Source organism: Asterias rubens, chromosome 6, assembly GCF_902459465.1.
Source record: "Asterias rubens chromosome 6, eAstRub1.3, whole genome shotgun sequence".
NCBI lineage: Eukaryota > Metazoa > Echinodermata > Asteroidea > Forcipulatida > Asteriidae > Asterias > Asterias rubens.
In genome coordinates, this window is record NC_047067.1 from 10,735,931 (window position 1) to 10,757,373 (window position 21,443).

Genomic DNA, 21,443 nt, shown 5'->3' on the forward strand with positions numbered 1-21,443 from the left:
TTGATGCTGACAAGTTCTTGAAGGAGAACTGCGTCTACTATGAATACCAGTAAGTTCCAGATTGTTATCTCTGGCTGATTGCTTCATCTGTTTTGCATGAAAGTTACCAGGACCATCAAATTGACCAACCCATAAGCAATAATTAGGTCTCAATATCAGAAAAAAAATCCCACAAGAGCAGGTCTTGAAACACAGAATTTATTTATTGCATTTTTTTAAGGGTGGGGGATGTTTTGGCATTAAAAGTATAAATGAGTAAGTTCGAACACTATGAAATTTGAAGAAAAAAAAAATGTAATGCACAAAATTAACCTAGTTATACTCATTGCAAAGAGAAGGTGTTTGCATTTATGGTAGTGGCTGCTAGTTGCACCACAGCACCTTGAAAACCATTATTATGTGCTACATAAAAAGCTTAAGCTAAATCTGCAAAAGACTGGTTTTGGGTTTGAAGCCCAACTAAGTAAAATGCCTGTAGAATAGTATTTCTTCTTCTTAGAACTTAAGAAATTCATGAGCATACAGTGCTTAAAACACATCAGTGTATGATTAACGCAAATACTTTTACTTTTATTGCTATTTTGAAAGGAAATGAAGAAGTCGGGATCAATACTGTAATATTTGTTGAGTTACACTCATGTTTTAGACTCAACTATCTACAACTGAGCTACACCACTTTACCAATGATCACTGGTAAAATAAAATCATTTAACTTCTGTATTCTGGTTTCCTTGATGGATGATTTTAAAACCCAACAAATAATTGCTGCTCATAAAATCAGTAGTTAATAATTGAAATCAAGTATTGAAGGCATGAGTTGTGCTCATTATTGGCTTTTACAGTATTTTCAGAGTTCCGGATCATTCTTTCTAGTTGCTGAACCAGCATAAATTAAAACAAATTGTTTCGTCTGTGAAACTCAACAGGAAATGATAACACTTCACTAAAATAAAAAGAACTATTCCTCTTATTACCACCCTGGAAGTTTTTTCAACCACTTGACCACATCTAGGATGAAATTTCACATTTTAGAAAACTAATATCCTTGCTGAAAATCATGATGTGATTACTAAAGGAACAGCAAGACACCTGGGCAATGAGCAATTTAATCATCGTGTTCCATTTTTGCGGCAAAACATCATACTATTTCACAATTTACTTTCACATGCATACCCCAAATTAAACAGTGTGCAAGTGACCAACTGCGTCCTATTGTAAAGGCTCTTCCGCTTCCACAAGTTTCCATGGTGATGAAGACGCAAGCAAGGAGGGCCTTTTGACATCAGAATATCCGGTTTAAAAAATCAATACAAAAACATGGTTATGTTGAGGAGTATTTATTGTAAAGATAAAGGTTATTACTCTTCAGAAAATTAAAAGCAACTCACACCCAGTCTGTATTCATTATTTGTATAGAACTCCACAGACAACATTCGGTAAACGTCATCGACATTAATTCTACATCAAGCTCTGCTATTGCATGTAAAGAAACATTTGGGATTTTGGGAGATTATATTTTTTATCTTAAAATATATTCAGCCATGTACTTCAAAACATTTGATATTTTGGTGGCTTGGTATCTGTTAGTGCTGCTCAGTAAATCAGTGGTCAGAACAATTTCCTCCCTTGGCTGTTCCTATGGCCGGAGGCAGTTTGATCAGTCATGCTACATGATGGTCGCTGATACACCACTCAACTGGACTCAAGCTCGTCAGGTATGCCTTGATGCTGGAAGTGACCTGACTGTACCAAATTCAAAAACCGAAAACGATTTCATTTGGAATTTACACAAGGAAATAAATTCAGCCATGTACTTCAAAACATTTGATATTTTGGTGGCTGGGTGTCTGTTAGTGTTGCTCAGTAAATCAGTGGTCAGAGCAATTTCCTCCCTTGGCTGTTCCTATGGCTGGAGGCAGTTTGATCAGTCATGCTACATGATGGTCGCTGATACACCACTCAACTGGACTCAAGCTCGTCAGGTATGCCTTGATGCTGGAAGTGACCTGACTGTACCAAATTCAAAAACCGAAAACGATTTCATTTGGAATTTACACAAGGAAATTCTGAAGAAATATGACGAGCTATTCAACATGTGGTTGGGTTGCACTTCCGGCATCGAGGTTCCTGGACAGTTGAAATGCTACAACGATAATCAGAATGAGTACCAGAACTTGGACCCGAATAAAGAACACATCAACAACACATGCGTTTCCATAAGAAAATACAGTGGCTATTGGTGTAACCCAAAGTGTTATTTGAAAAAGCGTTTGATGTGTGAGAGAAACACATGAAGGATTCAGCTTATCAAGCTACACCCTACTGTCTGCTCGGCCACACCTTCAAGGAAACCATCATCCAAAACCCCACACAGTGCTGCCTGGCTTGCTCCAAGGACCCCAACTGCCACTCCTTCAACCTGTCTGGGATTGATGCTGACAAGTACTTGATGGAGAACTGTGTCTACTATGAATATCAGTGAGTGACAGATTTTTATCACCGGCCGATTGTCGTTTGTTTTGCATGAAAGTTACCTACAAATTGACATTCCAAAAAGCAATGTCTCCATATTAGATTTAAAGAAACCATAAGAACGTTATCTTAAAACTCAGAATTGTTACTGCCTTGCTCAAAGAGAGAAAATAAAATGTTTTTTTTTTCTTTTCTTATTTCAATTTTGTGAAATTATAAAAATGTTATACACCCAATATGAATACAAGGGTGAAGGGGGTCAAGCACACTGGACTCAGGCAGTGTAAATGTGGGAAAGGGGTGGGCCCTTGGGCAGACCAAAATATCAAATACCCCCTGCGTCGCTGCAGACTGACGGCGCTAATGTGCCAATATACATCTTCTATAACATTCAACCCCACCTCGCCCCCACCGAAACAAAATATTTATTCAGGCCCCCTCCTAGTTCGTGCCAGCACATTCATTAACCACAATTTTGACAAAGTTTGCTCGAACTTTGTCTAGTCGCCAATAGTTGGACTACGCTAGTTTGACTATCCTGCAGGCATTGCTCAGGTGATCAATAGCCAATTCAATAGCACAGTGCAGAGTGGACGAGTTAAAACAGAGTAATTAAGTGTGTTAATACACCAATTGTGTTAAAAAGACTTGATGAGTGGTTCAAACTACACTTTTTGTGCGCATGCCCTACACATTGCTCTTGGTTGTAATAAGGTGACTTAAAAAAAACCGAGTAATTTATCAAATATTAATCAGTATTGATCCTCACACCTACATCTTCCCTCAAAATAACAACCAAAACAAAAAAAATTATATTATCAAACCACTTTGCAATTCACCTTCACATGGTAGTGAGTATGGAAATGATAATTGAGGGCCTGCATATACGTAGGGGCACAACTATCGATTACTCTATCAAGGCCATAGTTGAGCAGGCCGCATACAAATAAAAACAACTTGACCCACAGCCAGTCGGTATTTCTGAATTTTATAAAGCTCCACAGACATCTTTTGGTAAACATCATCTACATTATATTCTCAGCTATAAACTCTGCTGTTGCTTTGAAAGAAATATCTGAGATTTTGGGTGTAATTTTCTGTAATCTAAGAAGAATCTCAGCCATGCATTTCAACTCATTTGATATTTTGGTGGCTGGGTGTCTGATTGTGATGCTTAGTCAATTGGTCGTCAGAGCAACTTGCTCCCTCGGCTGTCCCTATGGTTGGAAGCAGTTTGATCAGTCATGCTACATTGTCATTGGTACATCACTCAACTGGACTCAAGCTCGTCAGGTATGCCTTGATGCTGGAAGTGACCTGGCTGTACCAAATTCAAAAGCTGAATTTGTTTTTATTTGGGGAATGCAAAAAACAGAAGTTTTTAGGAATCATGATGGAACAAAGTCGATATGGTTTGGCTGCACTTATGGCCAAGAGGTTCCTGGACAGTTGAAATGCTACGATGATGATCAGAATCAGTACGTGAACTTTGATGAACCACCGGACAACAACACTTGCATATCCATCAAGAAGCAAACAGGAACTTGTGGTTTTCCAACATGTGATCAGGAAAAGTGCTTCATGTGTGAGAGAAACAGCAGCCCTGGTCATCTTCGCTGCTCCAAAGTCAACATCAAGGATTCATCAAGCCATCATCAAGCCACACCCTACTGTCTGCCCGGCCACACCTTCAAGGAAACCATCATCCAAAACCCCACACAGTGATGCCTGGCTTGCTCCAAGGATCCCAACTGCCACTCCTTCAACCTGTCTGGGAAGATGTGCCAACTCAACAATGTCACCATCTCCCAGGTTGATTCTGACAAGTACTTGAAGGAGAACTGCGTCTACTATGAATACCAGTGAGTTACAGATTTTTATCTCTGGCTGATTGCTTCATTGTCAAATATGTTGCATACAAAAAACAAACAAATTGACTATCCATAAGCAAAAGACTTGTCTCTACATTAGAAAAAAATTCCCACGAGAACAGGTCGTAAAACTCGAAATTGCTAACGGACTGGAGAAAAAAAAACAATGTCAAATGATGGCATTACTTTTGTTTTTAAGGTCTATGTACTTTTTTCTAACTCAAAACACAATGTCCACAGACCAATATTATTTTGTGAGTTGTTTTACTCATTTCTCAAAAACTACTGCACCTCAATAAGTTATATTTGAAGGGAAGCTTTCTACCATCATTATCTTCATCAATTTAAATCTGTGGACATTTTAAAAAAGTACCCGAATCCGAATCCGAATTATTATTAATATTATTATTATTATTATTATTATTATTATTAAATGGTCCAAAGAAAGCTCTGCATACCCACAAAAACACTGAATATTTGAAGACATGCCGGGTATTCAAATACATGCCGGGTGGTTAACGCTTTGCTTAAGCACTAATTGTAGTGGTTCATGTACCATAGATCTTAGCATGTACATAATGCCCTGTTTTCAATCTCAAAAGTAATTATATACAAACAAAATATTAGTTTTAGTAATTGATGTTTTTCCCCCTTCATTTAAACAAGCATTTAGCATTTGTACATGTATAGATATTTGCACTTTATATGACACAATATACAAAATGACTATCGAAGTCACAAGAAATTAGTGGTAAAAAAACCAAGGCCAAGTCACACTGCAGCGATAATGAAAATGATAACGACGCAAAGAGAACGCTTTCTATTGGTTGAATTGCTCCACGCAGAATACGCCCATGCTCATTCAACCAATCGAGGGCGTGCATTTTTATCGTTCTCGTTTTCGTTATTGGGGCTTGTGTGACCGGGCCTTTACGCGTTGTTTCGAACATCAGAGTATAGCATATTAATACTTCCATGAAAATGTTCCACTATCATGACTATGACAATCTATAACACCATGGAGGTAGAAGCACGTATGTTACATATCTGCAAATCTGTAAACATTTATATTTCAATTTTAGCAATGTTTTAACACCTCATAATATTTGATTTACATCCCTCAGTAATGTATTTTCACTCCTTAGCACAGGATACATTAATTCTATATAAAGAAGAAACACAATAATTGGAAACACATTCATAAAACTGTTTGCATAAGGGTGAGAAGACTATCACGGGATAACACCTAAGATCAAAACAATTAGCCTAAAAATTGATAACGATTTTGTTAACATCTTTTGAAGATTAAAGGAAAGGTTATTAGATCTTACCACTGGTTACTGTATGATGTGACTGGAAACTGAGTGGACTGGAAGCTCCTTTAAAGTTAGCATGCATTCAATCCAAAATAAAGTTTGGTTAAAAATTTGTTGTGGATATGATTAAGAATTGCGATCATTTGGGAGTTGGATTTGGATGATGTCTGGTACATTGCGTTGTTCAATTTCAAATAAATGCTCAATTTGAATTCCCCAGACTACATCAAGTAGGGGCCTATCGCTAGATATGAGGTTTAGAGGCAGGCATTTTCTTTACTGTATAAGAGACCCAATTAACGATAAACAACTCCCACTGAAATTGTGCGGCACAAGTACATACTTGCCACGAACCATGTGACATAGTAACATTGGTTTAGCACCCTGAGGCCAGGTTTCTTAAAGACATTGGACACTTTTGGTAATTGTCTAAAACCAGTCGTCTCACTTGGTGTGTCTCAACATATGCATAAAATAACAAACCTGTGAAACTCAATCGGTCGTCGAAAATACAAGATAATAATGAAAGAAAAAACACTCTTGTCACACGAAGTTGTGTGCTTTCAGATGCTTGATTTTGAGACCTCAAATTCTAAATCCGCGGTCCTGAAATCAAATTCGTGGAAATTTATTTCTTTCTCGAAAACGTCGTTACTTCAGAGGGAGCCGTTGCTCACAATGTTTTATACTATCAACAGCTCCCCATTACTTGTTACCATTTAAAAGGTTTTATGCTTATAATTATTTTGAGTAATAATTAACCAATAGTGTCCACTGTCTTTAAAGCCTGTAAGCAAAAAACTTGCTCAGCACAGAATAGTATTGCTAAGCAAACACAGGTTACCAGCCCAAATTACATTAAGTTTGCATTGTTGTGACTGGTGCTTGACTCAATTTTTGCTAAGCAAAGAAAATTGTCAAGCAGTATTTTCTGCGTAACAGCTTTATGAAATTGGGCACTGAACTCAAGTTATGGTGTTCCTTATCAGCAGAGTGTGGGTTCAAGTCCTGGTCTTGACATTTGTGTTCTTAAGCAAGAAACTTTTTGCTTCATCCTTCGGATGGGATGTAAAGGCTTACATCGTGTGTGCTGCGCAATGTACAAGAAAGAACCCAGTTACACTTATCGCTAAAAGGAAGGGGTCTGCTCTGGCAGTGGCTGCGACACAGCACATTGCCAACAATTAGAAGGTGCTACTTAAAAACAATTAATTTACCAATAGGGTTGTGATAAAGCGCTAAAATATAAGAACCCATTATTATTATTTTTTTTATTAATTCAAACTGAGCATTTAATTGAGAAAAGGCGAGGCATTGTACCAGACATCATTCAAATGTGAATCACAAAAGTAAAGACAAACTGTAGACCCTAAGACAAGTCCTTTCAATTTAAGCGAAAAAAAAAGTTGTGAACTGAAAAAAAACCTGTAACCCCAGTCAATCAAACAATTCCCATAACGTAAGCAATTTTTAGTCAACATTTTCTAAAAATAACTAGAAACTTTTGTTTGTCAATGTGTCAATTTCGTCATACATGTATATCCTTTGGTGGTAGCGTAAAAACAATAGCTATTATTAGGTTGTGTTATGTGATCTATGTAGATTAATAAGCAGATTTTCACCTTTAATGATTTGAGGGGGCCATTCACAATAGTCAATGTTTTTTTCTTTGAATTCTCGATGGGTCAAAAGAAATAACTGAAAATCAAATTCAGTTTTCATTTTCATTAAAACAAAAGTAAAAAATATATTGATGACAAAATAACCAAGAAGAAAAAAAGATACCCATTTGGCCAAGGTCCTTCATTTTATTCCTGATTGAACTACAAAGTTGTTTATTAAAGCCAGGTTTAAGCCATGAAAAACTACTGACCTTAATTTTGGTATTACTTTGAGGCATTACTTTCATCTTCAGTGTATTAATTATTTTATGAAGCCACTCAATATTAGAAAATCGAAACTTAGGGAGATGGGCGGCCCTGTTTTGGTAAAACGATGTATCTCAAAAAAGCTAATTTCAAGAAAAATAGGTTTAAAGTTGAAATAACTGCCTTTTTGTTTCAGAATATTGGATTGTCATTTTATTAAAAGTTTTTCACTAATGTAATAATTGAAAATAAGTTTCCATATTTTGTTATAAGTTTTTGAACATTATTGAAGAAACTGTGACAGTTTATTCAAAGATACATCATTTCACCGGAATAATGCACACTCACAGGAAAGCGTATGTCGTCAAACTGGTGCATAACAATGGTATACTAAAAAGCATTTGGGATGTTGATTAATTTGCTCAAATGGTGTATGTCAGAGAGATACACCATTTTACCATATTTTTAGTTTGTAAAATAAGTGTAAGTGTGACATACATCTTTTTTGTGAATTAAAGTCACAAACTTTGAGTTGTACAGGTCAACATACAGTTTGTATCTTCTGAACCACTCATCCGTTGACGATAAGATTTTCAGAATCGGAAAGAGCGCCCTCACTTTACTGGGAAATGGCTTTATCTCAAAATTTCAAAAAAACGACTTACATCGTTTAACCAAAACAGGGCCGTGGGGGTGGATGATTGGGTTGGTAGGTCAAAGCAATTTAAAAAAAGGAAAAATCTAAAAAATTGATTGACTATTCTAAATAGCCCCTAATGTGTTTGATATACCGCTCGCATAAATCCTTGTCATTTGATTGGTGGAGTACGCGTCACGCGTCATCCACTACTTTGCCATGTATAGAGCTTTCTATCCCAACGTCACAGACCAAGTTTTTGCCAACTGGGGTTGGAAAACTATGGAAATTAGCCATAAATGCAAAACAAAAACAGATTTCCACCGTTTGAAACAACGTCACACAACTGTGTTGTATACATGTATATACAGATGTTGTATCCGTGATATTAAATATTTTAACATGTGTACTTGTAGAATGTACGATTAGCAGAAGAAGGAATGAGTTCACCCTTGCCCTTTGATCACTGTTTTATAGTAATCATTTAAGTTTGTCAAGTGCCCGGAAGAAGGACGTAATGAAAGTGTGACCGGAAAAAGCTTATGAGAGATCTCTGTCAAAAATTAACGGGCATGCAACTGTAACTTCACCCAAAAAAAAAGGAAATTACAAAATTTTAATGATTTTGTATTGTATTTTCCAGTTTTGAATGGTAAAACTGAGATTAAAAAAGAGGAAATCAGCTGATACATGGAAAAGTTGCATGCCTTGAAGTAATAAACTACAAGGGAAAAGTGACTGGATACATTTTTAAATAAATGGGGTTGAACCATGAAATTTTTTTCCCCCAATAATTTTAGGGTCGAACCGTGACTAGAGGGGGATTTGAACCAACGAATTCCTGAATAATGTGTCAGCGCTCCACCAACTGAGACGTTCGGACCAGACAGCTCCGTTTGCAGGTTCAAATCCTGCTCTAGTAAATTTGTTGTTCGATTCAAATTATTCAAGAAAACTAATTGTGAAAGTTTGGGTGATTTTCTGCCATTTAAAAGTCATTGCAGAAAAATTAAATTCTGAGTGGGAATGAAAAAACTCAGCAACAAAAGAAGCAACAGTCATGCCCCCTTTTTTTCAAAGAGCCATTTTCTTGCTAGAGCGACCTTCTGCTGAGGCACAAATTGATTGAAAAAGGTTGTACAGCCTTCCGACCTTCTTCAGGGCAATTGGCTAGACCTTCACATATTTCCGATAAATGCACTTAAAATTTTAAATTTTTAAATGTTGATATTGTTAAATATAGTTAAGCAGTGTGTATTTAAACAAAAAATAACAGCAAAGCGTTTTGTGCATGCATGCATGCCATGCAGTGGATGTAGCCAAGCAAGTAACACATGAATGTAAATGTTTAAATGATGATGTCATTTGTATGCTAATTAGGAGGCAATCCTTACCAGATCGTATTGAGCCGTAATCGCTGTGTTCACTGCTTTCCTCTATTTCGGGTAAGACTGCACCGTTGTGAAACAAAAAAAGTAACAAAATATTTAATGTGTGTAGATTAAGATGTGACGCTACATGTCAAAACCAAGCACTTCCAGTGAACGATTTCGCTAGTATAGCAGAGCAAATTGCTACACAAAATGTGTCTGTTGTAACTCAAAAAACACCATTTGCTACTCAATTAAGAGTGTTCAGTGTGCATTCTAAAAAGAAAATGTTATGCAAAATTGCTGCTCAAAATTGTATCCCCGCTTCCTGCCGAAACTCAAAGCTGGGTTAATTTGCACAACGAATAGAAGAAAAGAAGTGATTTCAGAAACTACATAATTAGGCTTACATAGAACTTTTAAAACATATTATCACATTGACATAAAGACAAATATTTCGCCGTCTACACTTCTTGAAAACTAGTATCTACAAGAATTGTCTGATTTTGGCATTTAGCGTCACATACACTGTACATTTAAAAAAATACTTAATATTAATAAGCATATTTTCTTAAAATATTAAAAGGAGATTTTAGTGTCGATTTAAGTGAAAATAAGAAAACTTCATAACAAAAGTGGATCAACATTTTCACAAGTATACGCTCGAGGAGGGGGGGGGGGGAGGTGGAGGTGGGTAAATACGTACGTAATTTACGCCTTTTCTGTTTGTGATGAAAATGTCAAACATTGCCTGCATCATATTGTTAATCACTGCCAAACAGGGGTAAGAATCATTGCTGATAAAAAAAAAATATGAGGCTAGAATCCAAATTTTGAGGTTTGTTGAAATAATAAGCATTTCCATGATTGATAACCCCTGGGGTGTAGATTTCAAGGAGCTTTTATGAACAGAGTTGTCAGCACGAGTGCGGTAGGGTGTCATTGCAAAGTGGATTAAGAGCACCGAATTCAAGCTCTGGTGCTTCTGTTCAACAGAGTGTGGGTTCGAATCCTGGCTGTGACACTCGTGTCCCTGAGCAAGACACTTAACTACATTATAATGGCTTCTCTACACCCAGGGGTAAAATGGGTACCTGTGAGGGCATAGATTGTTCTTGTGATTGATTTAGCCGAGTAGTGCATATTAATGTTGCACAGGCTGTATACTCCCCAGAGAGCTATTGGTTTAACAAATGAAATATGTGGCCCCTTGACCAGGGGTAATAATGTCAGAAGCGCTTTGATACCCCCTTCGGGCTGTGATAAAGCACTATATAAAAATCAATTACTATTGTTATAACCGCTGGGGTGTAGATTTCAAGGAGATTTTAGGAACAGAGTCGGCAGCGCGAATCAAGTAGATAAAACGCAGGATTCCTTTTTTACTTAAGAAATTAACTGCTACCCTTTTCTTTTTTTACAATTAAGGCAGACATAAGAAAGTCTGAAATACATTGCTATGTTGGGAAAACAAATTCTTTATGATTATAAATGCACTCTTTTTGGGGGGGGAAGGGAGGGGGGATTCACGCAGAAGAGTATTGCTTGTGGAAATGTTGAACCACCCATGACCAGACATGATATTTGAGCCCTTTTCACACTACTCTATTCCCCTGGAGGCAACCCCAGGAATAAAGGTGGTCCTTTAACACTTGGATTACTTTACCCCTGCTTCTACCTCCCCCCTCCCTCCCTGGCAAGTGGGCACACCCTGGGGAATAGCCAACTCTGCTTTACACAGGCGCGCAACTGGAACTTCACAAAAAAAGAAGAAATCAGCTGTTCCAAGGAAAAGTTGTATGCCTGTCTACAGTAGGGGGCTGACGGTAAAACCCAGGAGGTATTCTTGAAACAAGATTTCTGTGGAAACGGCGGGGAGAGTGTGAAAGCCAGGCGTAATAACCTTGGGGTAAAAAAAAAAACGCTCTCAGGCCTCCCCCAGGGCTGACTTACACAGGATAAGAGATACAATGTGAAAGGGGCAATAAACTCTTGGGGAATTTTTTTTTTTAAATTCTTGAGCTACTTAGCTACCTAATAATGGTATTGGCTTTCAGAGTTGTTCTATGCCATTCAAAAAATTAGTTTTTAAATAAGAAATCAAATTCAGATTTATGAAGAATATCATGTCTGGTAAAAAAAAATAACTTCTATGAATATTTCTGTAATTAATGTAATAAGTTGTTAGCTTCAATAAAAACAGTGACTTGTGCAATGTAAAACTAATCAAAGTGGATTCACGTTTCAAGTTAGTTTTGTGTGACTGTCAATTCCAAACCGAAAACGTGCTTCAAAATTAATAAAAACTACATTCATTTGAATCTTTCTCAATCCTGACCAAGCTTTGAGTCTTTTACTGGAAACAACAAATGCCAAATTCAAAGGGTAATTTTAAATTATATTTTTCCCCCATAATAAAATTGTTTGGTATCATTCAGGCTATGCCAAACATACAATTTTTTGTAAGGCAAAATCAATGAGCAAGTACAAGTAAGTGTTAATTAATGATAAGGGATAGGCCAAATAATGTTATGTTTGGTGTAAGCCAACTGATCCTAAAAATGCAGTCAACAATAATTTTTTGTTAAAAAACATTAGGGGGATTTCTAAAAGTTAATTTTGCAACAAATAAATTATATTGTACAAACAAAACCAGAACTAGACATTGAGAGTTTGTGAACAAACTCCAGGTGATCAGTTTCAGGGAGTAAAAGCCTGGTGTAAAAAACAAATATTGCACCTTGCTTTGTTCTCAAGATTTGTTATAAATAATAAAAATTGCAAAACATTTCAAAACATTGTCAAAACATTGTCATTTCGAGTTCCCCCAGTTGAACTTCAAGCCTGGTGGACAATAAACAAAGCGACAAATCCATGAAGTTAAGCCTATTCAAAGCATTTTACATGCACTTCTGGTTAAGACAGCTCAAAATGTCAAGAAAAGGCCACCCATTTTTGTGAAGTACATAAAGCCCTTTCATATGATGTATAGATTGTCAAAATAGCTTTTGTAGTTGAGGGAATAGGAACTGATGAATAATGACTACTGGAGAAGAGACTAACCAATCGGAAGGGAAATGTTTGTTGAAAACGCCTTGAAAAGAGACTACGTACGTAAAGCCCTTTCATATTATGTACAGATTGTCAACTAAGACTGTGGCTAAAGGCAACTGAGATACCACCGACCAATTACTGAGATTAATACAAGCAGATCGTCTAAACTAAGCTTAGGGCCCAATTTCATAGAGCTGCTTAATAAGCATTTTGTGCTTATAATATTTCTGCTACGCAGAAATGGGCAGGAAACCAGTCACAAATTGTACTTGTAACATGATTGTTTGGCTGGTAATCTTATTCAAGAAGGCATGCAGCTCTATGAAATTGGGCTGGTTATTAATGTAAGCACACCAGACTCAAGCTCTGGCGTTTCTGATCAGCTGAGTGTGTGCCGGAGTACCTGTTGTGGCATTTGTGTCCGTGAGCAAGATACTTTAATACCATTGCTTTATAAATAACTCAGTCAATATTCATTGATGTAAAATGCAGTCAACAAGATTTGAAAAAAAAATTAGAAACACTTCAACAAGTGCGCCACAATTTTTTTTTGAAATCTGCATCAATCAATTGAGAAAAAAAAAGAGATAAAACACTACATGCACAGCAAATAGACAAACCAGTGTACATGTAATTGTGCAACTTTTCAACTTTTGGTCTCAAAGAAAAAAATCAACATTAACTCAATGCTTGATGGAAACAAATGAATCCTTCACATCACAGCAAAAAAAGAAAAACTCCTGTGACACTTTGTGAGTGAAGTTTTCATAAGGTGCATTTCTCTTACCAAGGGGCTCGGGTATTTTTGCAACTTCCCAGCGTACCGATTTTTCTATTAAAGGCAAAGGGGGGATACCACTTAGTTACACAAAAATGTTTCATATAAACTTCAAAACCTCTCTTCAAAAATGTCTCTCTTTGTTTAAAGGCAGTGGACACTATTGGTAATTACTCAAAATAATTATTGGCATAAAACCTTACCTGGTGACAAGTATGGGGAGAGGTTGATGGTATAAAACATTGTGAGAAACGGCTCCCTCTGAAGTGCCATAATTTTCGAGAAAGAACTAATTTTCCACGAATTTGATTTCAAGACCTCAGTTTAGAACTTAAGGTCTCGAAATCAACCATCTAAACGCACACAAGTTCGTGTGACAAGGGTGTTTTTTCTTTCATTCTTATCTAGCACATTCGCTGACCGATTGAGCTCAAATTTTCACAGGTTTGTTATCTTATGCATATGTTGAGAAACACCAACTGTGAAGGCTAGTCTTTGACAATTACCAATAGTGTACACTGCCTTTAAGCGCCTTGAGCACATTATTGGTGGAATAAATGCACTATAAAATGCTACATTATTATTATAATTAACACAAGGTCACGCACCACCAAGCCTAGTATTTAAGCAGCATCCAGCAACAGAGTACAGCATTCTCCTGAAGACGATCAGAGCATACTGATCGAAACATTGAGTCCTTTAAACACCGGCTCTTTCAGAACCAACACTACTCAAAAGAGATTTATTCACATGGTGTTACTGCAAACCTAACTTAGTAACACATGTTCGGGCAAAAATAACCCCAATAAAACCAAAAAACTTCTAGGCTCACTAAAAGTGCACAATAACAACCCAATCCAATCTATAAAGCAGCACAAATGTCAGGAGATGCAAAAAAACATGAGCATTTCTCAACACTTTTTCCATCAATCTCTACTACTGACATACAAAGTAGCTCGATTATGTTAAAGTTAGTAATTTTACCATAATAAACACCTAGAAAATGTAAATAAGCACAAAAGCTGAACAAACATTTCAACCAAACTAAACACATGAAATACACAGGATAAAGCAAAGAACACAAAAAGGGGGGAGGAGAACAGAGCCACCAGCATATCCTTCACCATGCAAAATTAAAAGCTGACACCAACGTTAGCATAATCTTGTAGCAGGAGATTCCGTCCCCATGGAGATTCTGTTCCCCTAGTTGGTGACCTGTGAACAAACTTCTTCTGATAGCGCCCTGTTTTGAATCCTCCTCCTTCAGACCATGTTCACATATGGGGGACGGAATTTCCGGGCGACAGATTTCCTTCTAACACCTGCAGCCGATTTCACAAAACGCTAGGATTAGGATGAGTTAGGACGAGTAACTCCTCCTATGTAACTTAGGATGGGTTCAATGCATCCTAACGTCTATGAATACGGAACTTAACTCTTCTTAAGTCCTAAGATTAATCCTAAAGTAGTAGAAAGAGTTTGGTGAAATCGACGGCTGCGTGGTAAGCTTGAATTATTGCTTCTTTTTTTCATGAAAAACAAATTGAAATTGAAACGATAAAATTCTACCTTGATCCACTGGAGACCTGTCAGGTGATACCCCCCTCAGGGAAGGGGATTGGTTTGAAAGAGAACAAAGGTCAAAGGTTGGAGTTGAAGAGAGACTCTCCTCAGAGTCCACACTACAGGTGGGAATATCGACTGTCAAACACTGGACACTAGAGGGCGGTGTCACCTGGACGGAGGTGAGACTATTACACAGGTAAACTTGAGAGTATAGTCGAGAAGGAACATGGAAAGTAGAAAGAGAAAAACAAATAAAATAGAGTGGAAATGAATGTAAGAATTTTTTTTTCTAATGGACAAAATTACTGATCGAATATAATCAGCTACATTCTTAAGTATCAGGCCTGCATAGACCAAATTAGCTGATAAAAACCATTTCCATTTGTTGGAACAGCAGAAAACAAAACAGACTTTCTTTCCAACGTTTTAGAAAGCCAAACAGAGCTGTTTAAAATCCAATCATAACTACTTGAACACTGTACACTGTGCAAAATAAAAAACAAACTCTAAACTCTCTAAAATGTGTCTCATTCAACCAAGTAAATTGTGTGGCGGAAAGGTTTTTTCACAAATTAAATATGAAGAGTAGGCTACCTTAGAAAATGAATGTTATTACAATGTACCTAAGCCCGGTTTATACTTCCTGCGAATGCGAATGCGATACAAATTTGTTAGCAAAGTTCGTATTGCATTTGTAACGAAAAATTCCCATCAGTTGAATTGTGCTCAACTCGTCAAGCGAGACATTCGCTGCGAAAACAGCCATGTGACATTTGTATCAGCCAAAATTCGTATCACATTTGCAGAAAGTATGAACCAGACTTTATGTACTACGTGTATGTAACATGGTTTTAGGGTGGACAGTTGTTATTATATGTAGTTCACCGAGGTATTGGAAGTTGACAAACTTGATCCTGTGGCAAAGTTATGTGGAGCTAATATCGACTGTCCGACCGAAATAAACCATGTAATATTTGTTTTACTAAACCTCATACATGTACTCTGATTTAGCATTTTTTAGTCGGGAAAACGTGGAGTGACATTTACATGGGTTCACCATATTTTCATGTGTACAATGTATGTAGCATCGGCAATAATGTTGTACTACACTCGTGCGACAGTGCGACGATTGCTTTGTTAAGAGTATATTGCGTAAAACTTGGTATTTGTTCTGTGTGTAAATACTGGCGCACACATTCGGTTAAAAAGGAACAATAGCATCTGGCACGTGATGGTGAGTGGATCAGTGAGAATTCTGCTCTGGATCATGAATATGTATGAGGTTATAGTAAACAATGGATATCTTAGCAAAATGGTGTCTCGGACTCTCAGACTCACAGAAAGGTGAAATATTAAAACTTCAAATTAGACACACAAATCAAGTTGTTAATCACATCAAAATAAAATTATTCAAACTGTGTATCATTCATTAAATTTGAGCTGGTACAGCATTGGGAAAATAACATTTTTTTTCCATCTGGTGCTTAAAAATCAAGGCAGTGGAATATACTTCAGGGAACAATATTTTGTATTCAACCAAGGGACCTGCCAAAGCAGCTAGCACTGTGACCCCTAGGCCTGAAAATGTGTAGAGAAGTTGATGAAGAAATGTACATGTTTTAGATTTGACATTTGACACAACACAACGTCAAAGCCCGCTTGATTGGATAGGGACTGAAAACCCAATCAACCCAATCAACCAGCAACCAGCAAGGCTGTGGTCCAGCTCAGAGACTTGCAATAAGTGTTTCCAATTTCATAAATACTGGAAAAAAAGTGCATATCACAAATTTGAATTTGAGCCCCTCTTTAAATAACCGTCCTCAACTCCCCTGAATCCACATTAAATGAATTGATTGCACAATACAGTTCTAAACTGGCTGCTGACGGAGGCTTAGACCCATAGTAAAAATAACAAATGACTGCTTTAATTTTCATTTTCACTTTTACACCCAAATGCCATACCACATCTTGATTATTCCAAACTCAGGATGGGAACCCTTTTTAAGAAATGATTTAACTGTACAATACAGTTCTGAAAAGCTTACTTTAGTATTTCCAACAGTAAAAATTACAAATCTGATTTAATTTCCATTTTTAATTTACATTCAAGCAGACCCAAATGCTGTACCACATCTTGATTATTCCAAACTCAGGATAAGACCCCTTTAAATGAAATTAATTTACTGTACAATACAGTTCTCATGCTAACTGAAGTATTTCCAACAAGTCTGTAAAAATTCCAAATCTGTTTTAATTTCAATTTTTAGTTTATATTCAAGCACACCCCAATGCTGTACCACATCTCAAATATTCCAAACTCAGGACCCTTTTTTAAATACAAACGGTCACTGTTACAATCCAGCAGAATCTATATACACCATGCATCTTACCTTTCTTTCGGATCGGTCTCGATTTAGGAATCTTCGGCGAGGTCCTCCCTTTCCATGTCCAGAACTCTGGCTTCTGAAGGCTCTTCGTCTTCTTGTCTTTCCACAGGGCCTTAGGGGCTGGGATGTGATGCATGTGCTCGAAGAACCTGGGACATGGCAACGACGGTAGCTCTTCAAATTCCCGCTGGGTTGACAAACACAGGACGAAGGATATAATTAAGCCTCGATTTTATAATCCCATTATAGCAGCCTTTTTTTTCTTAGGAACCTGTTTAGGCCAATTTCCGGACACAAGATAATGTATGTAGACAGCGAGTGAATAATACTTTGAGTGCATGGAAATTACTTTTCCAGAGGGAAATAAATGTAGCTAAGATGTGAACAAAAAACTACACAGTGTTTGAGTATTTTATGCACATCTGATTTTGGCTGATTTGCCTAAAGATATTCAGCACAGTGGCAAAATAAATAAAATCCAATTAAAACCGCACTGAAATGAGAACTGACATCCTATTTTCAATCCATTAGAGTTTGAAGGGTAGGTAATGGAGATTGATGTGTTCTGAGATAAAACGTCATGCCCTAAGACTCCTGGGTATTGCTGACTCAAGCTTGTATCTGATCTGTCAACCCCCCCCCCCCCAGTTGGTCATTTTAAAGGTAAAAGAAATGACTAGGTAAATTTTAAATGATTTGGGTTTGAACAAAGAAAAAAATTAATAGAGTGGGATTTGAACCAAAGACCTCTGGACTAATGGCTGCGCTTGACCAACTGAGCTATAGTAGACCTATGTTGGCGGTCTCCCTATTTCAGCAATATCTTTTTTTAATTGGGTGCCAGTCAGAAGCCAGTTTCTAAGACATACACAATGTACTCAAAATTAATAATCCACAAAGGGAAACTGACTGAATAAATTTGAAATAATTTGGGGTTGCACAAAGAAAAATTGATGGAATGTGATTAGAACCAATGACCCACAGAGTAATGTGTAGACACGTGACCAAATGAGCTACATGTATCTAGTCCTATAGACTGCATTTAATAACCCCCTTTTTCCTATGAAAGTCGCCATCTTGTAGGGCAAACGGTATGCACGCCCATCAATGAAGCACGTAGCACTCCCGGTTTGATTTCTACGGCACATGCACTTACACACACATGCGCACAGGCGACATGTTTTAGGGCAGATATTTCAACGGTGACGACATTTTCAATACGGTCTATATTGGCGGTCTCCTTATTTTGTCAACATCTTTGATCGGGTGTTATTGAGAATACTTATTCAGATTCAGATTTAGGTCAGAAGCCATGCAGCCACTTTATTCAATTTCTCTTTGTTCAACGACTTATCTTGGCCTTCCTCTCCGGTTAGTTAAGTTAAGCCCCTTTCACACCAGAGCAATTTAGCAAGGGTCCCTTGCTAAATTGTAGAAAGGTTGTAACATTTTACAAAATGTACCTCGTGGGAAAGGACAACATTTTTTGGAGTGCCCAGGGTCCCCGGTAAAAAACTTGACCAACATTGCTACATTGTGTCAGAGGTCCGGACCTACGACAAAATCTGTCGCTAGTGGAAGTTTTGACCAAGGACGTGCGCGAAATCATACTGTGAATACATTGCTCCTCCGTTCCATCAGTTAAACAACTCCCTACTCTACTTGTTTGTGGACACTTTCATTAACACAAAAGGCTGTTTCTTCCAAGAAGTTCATTCATGACATCTAAGAAAATCAATAATACCTGACTACAGTGAACACACAACCACCATCTTCACATTCCAGAGTCAAGTCATCAATTATGTGTGTTATTAAAAATACCCCAATGTGCAGGGCCCGATTTCATAGAGCTGCATAAGAAGTAACTATTGTTTAAAAATTTTATGCTAAGCAGAATTCAAATCGCAAAATGTGCATGTGACATGGCAGTTTCGCCAGAAACCCTGTTCTGGTAAGAATAATGTTACTGTGCTAAGCCACTTGCCCACTTCTTGTGCTTAAAGCAGTTCTATGAAATTGGGCCCTGGTCTTTTGCATACTCAGAACATAATGGTTTACATTGTGTATTGTTATAACACGATCCAACAGCACAATTAACACCAATAAAAAGATGAATTGGAATCGAGAAGAAATCAGAATTAAGATGTGAAAGGAAGACCCATGCAATCAGGTAGTGGCTGAAAACCCAGTCCACATGCAATGCTCCATTAGGATGGGGGATTCGAACCAGGGTCCACGAAGATGAAAGGCATGAAAACTGAGCCAAACAAGGCCAAACTTCATGGCTCTGCACGCTTATCGTAAGCAAAATATCGGCGAGCATATTTCACAAGTTGGACATTTTTGCTTGTGTGTGTGCATACTCCACATTACTAGGCATTCCACGCTTATACATACTAGTGCAGAAATTGCAGCGATTGCCCTGCAAGTGGAAAATGATGATTGTAAGCACAGAATTCGGTGGTATACAAGCAGAGACATGAAATTTGGCTTGATCCCCCAAAAATGTATGGAAAGTGTCCAAGCTGGTAGTTGGATCAAAATCGTGCTTAAGATGAAATAAATTATTCTTACCACATAATGGTACCTCCCTCTGTCCTTCAGTGACATGGCTCCGACAAAGCTCACATAAGAATTGGAACTCGCCTGTAAAAAAAGAAGATTTTTTTTTTTTTTTTTTTTAAATATTAGCAACTGTAGGAACTTTCATACTTAAAACCACAAAGTCAACAATTTTCCCACTACTATGGACCTTAAAAACACTGGACACTATTGGTAATTGTCAAAGACTAGTCTTCACAGATGGTGAATCTCAACATATGCATAAAATAACACACCCGTAAAAATTTGAGCTCAATTGTTCGTCGAAGTTGCAAGATAACTATGAAAGAAAAAACACCCTTGTCATCACATGAAGTTGTGTGCTTTCAGATGCTCGATTTTGAGACCTGAAAGTCTAAATCTGAGGTCTCAAAATCAAATTCGTAGTAAAAAAAAAAGCTTTCTCGAAAACGAAAACTATGTCATTTCAGAGGGAGCTGTTTCTCACAATATTTTTATCAACCCCTCCCCATTACTCTAATCAAGAAAGGTTTATGGTAATAATTTTGTTGAGTGATTACCAATAGTGTCCACTGCCTTTAAATAGCAACTGGACTGATAGTGTACAAGGTGGTCAAATTAGAAAAGAAAACTTTGTATCTAACTCATACAATTTTACCCAGCGCTCTCCCTTTTAATTAGTGGTTCGCAGGGTGAGGGAAGGCAATTTTCTCCTTGGTAAAGGGCACCTCTTTGAGGAGACTGTAAATTTCTACTGACATTTTTCAAGGGGCACGGAAGAAGAAAATTGTCTTCCTCCATGCAAGGGACACCATGGCACGAGACCAGGGGCATGGAGGAAAATGCCCCTATTGCCTCCATGGAGTATCAGGTCTAATCTGAGGATAAACAGATTGGCCTAGACTTTTTTATTACTATTAAGTGAGGCTTTTAAGTTATTGTCACTATTTTGTATGTAATGATTTCCCAATTTTCTTTTGATGTATAAAATGGAAGCTAACAAGTTTTGAAAACATTAAACTTTATTTTTGAATGTAAAATAAGCCTCAAAAAGGGCTATGCATCTTTTAAGGCACTGGACACCTGTTTCCCAACATATTCATAAAATAAAAAATCTCTGTGAAAATGTGGACTCAATTGGTCATTGAAGTTGCAAGAGAATGAAAGAAAAACACCCTTGTTGCATTAAATGTGTGTGCTTTCTTTCAGATTCCTAAAAAAAGGCCTAAAGTCTTTTAATGTTCGAATGAGAAGTTACCCCTTTCTCAAAAACTCTTTAGAGGGAGCTGTTTTCCATTGCTTGTTCAAGTTAGGTTTTTTGAGCACTAATTATTTTGAGTACATGTAATGACAAATTGTGTCCAACATCTTTCAAAGGAATGATATAAACAGTGTATTTGTCTTTCCCATGTATTCAAATTTACATTTGCCCATCATTGCCCACCAACCGCTTTACAAACAGTAACTTGACCACCCGTGGTGAATATAGGGAACAGACAAAATCTTAAACGGTTCCTTGTTAAACATGTACATGTACCAGTAGTTGGCAATAGTTGAAG

General features: G+C 37.3%; 1 protein-coding gene across 6 annotated transcripts in view; it reads right to left on the minus strand.

Moving 5' to 3' along the window:
• The window catches only part of LOC117291577 (titin-like), a 48,142-nt gene that overhangs the window by 18,924 nt on the left and 7,775 nt on the right, over positions 1 to 21,443 (minus strand). For 3 of the 6 annotated variants that reach the window (XM_033773385.1, XM_033773387.1, XM_033773384.1), the window contains exons 3-7: positions 19,897 to 19,968; positions 17,326 to 17,509; positions 14,936 to 15,133; positions 9,559 to 9,615; positions 5,675 to 5,722 (exon numbers count right to left, since the gene is read on the minus strand). In XM_033773385.1, the coding sequence (XP_033629276.1) occupies positions 5,675 to 5,722; positions 9,559 to 9,615; positions 14,936 to 15,133; positions 17,326 to 17,509; positions 19,897 to 19,968 (559 nt within the window). The remainder of the gene's footprint in view (positions 1 to 5,674; positions 5,723 to 9,558; positions 9,616 to 14,935; positions 15,134 to 17,325; positions 17,510 to 19,896; positions 19,969 to 21,443) is intronic. The other 3 variants (XM_033773386.1, XM_033773388.1, XM_033773389.1) reach the window with 3 other exon arrangements.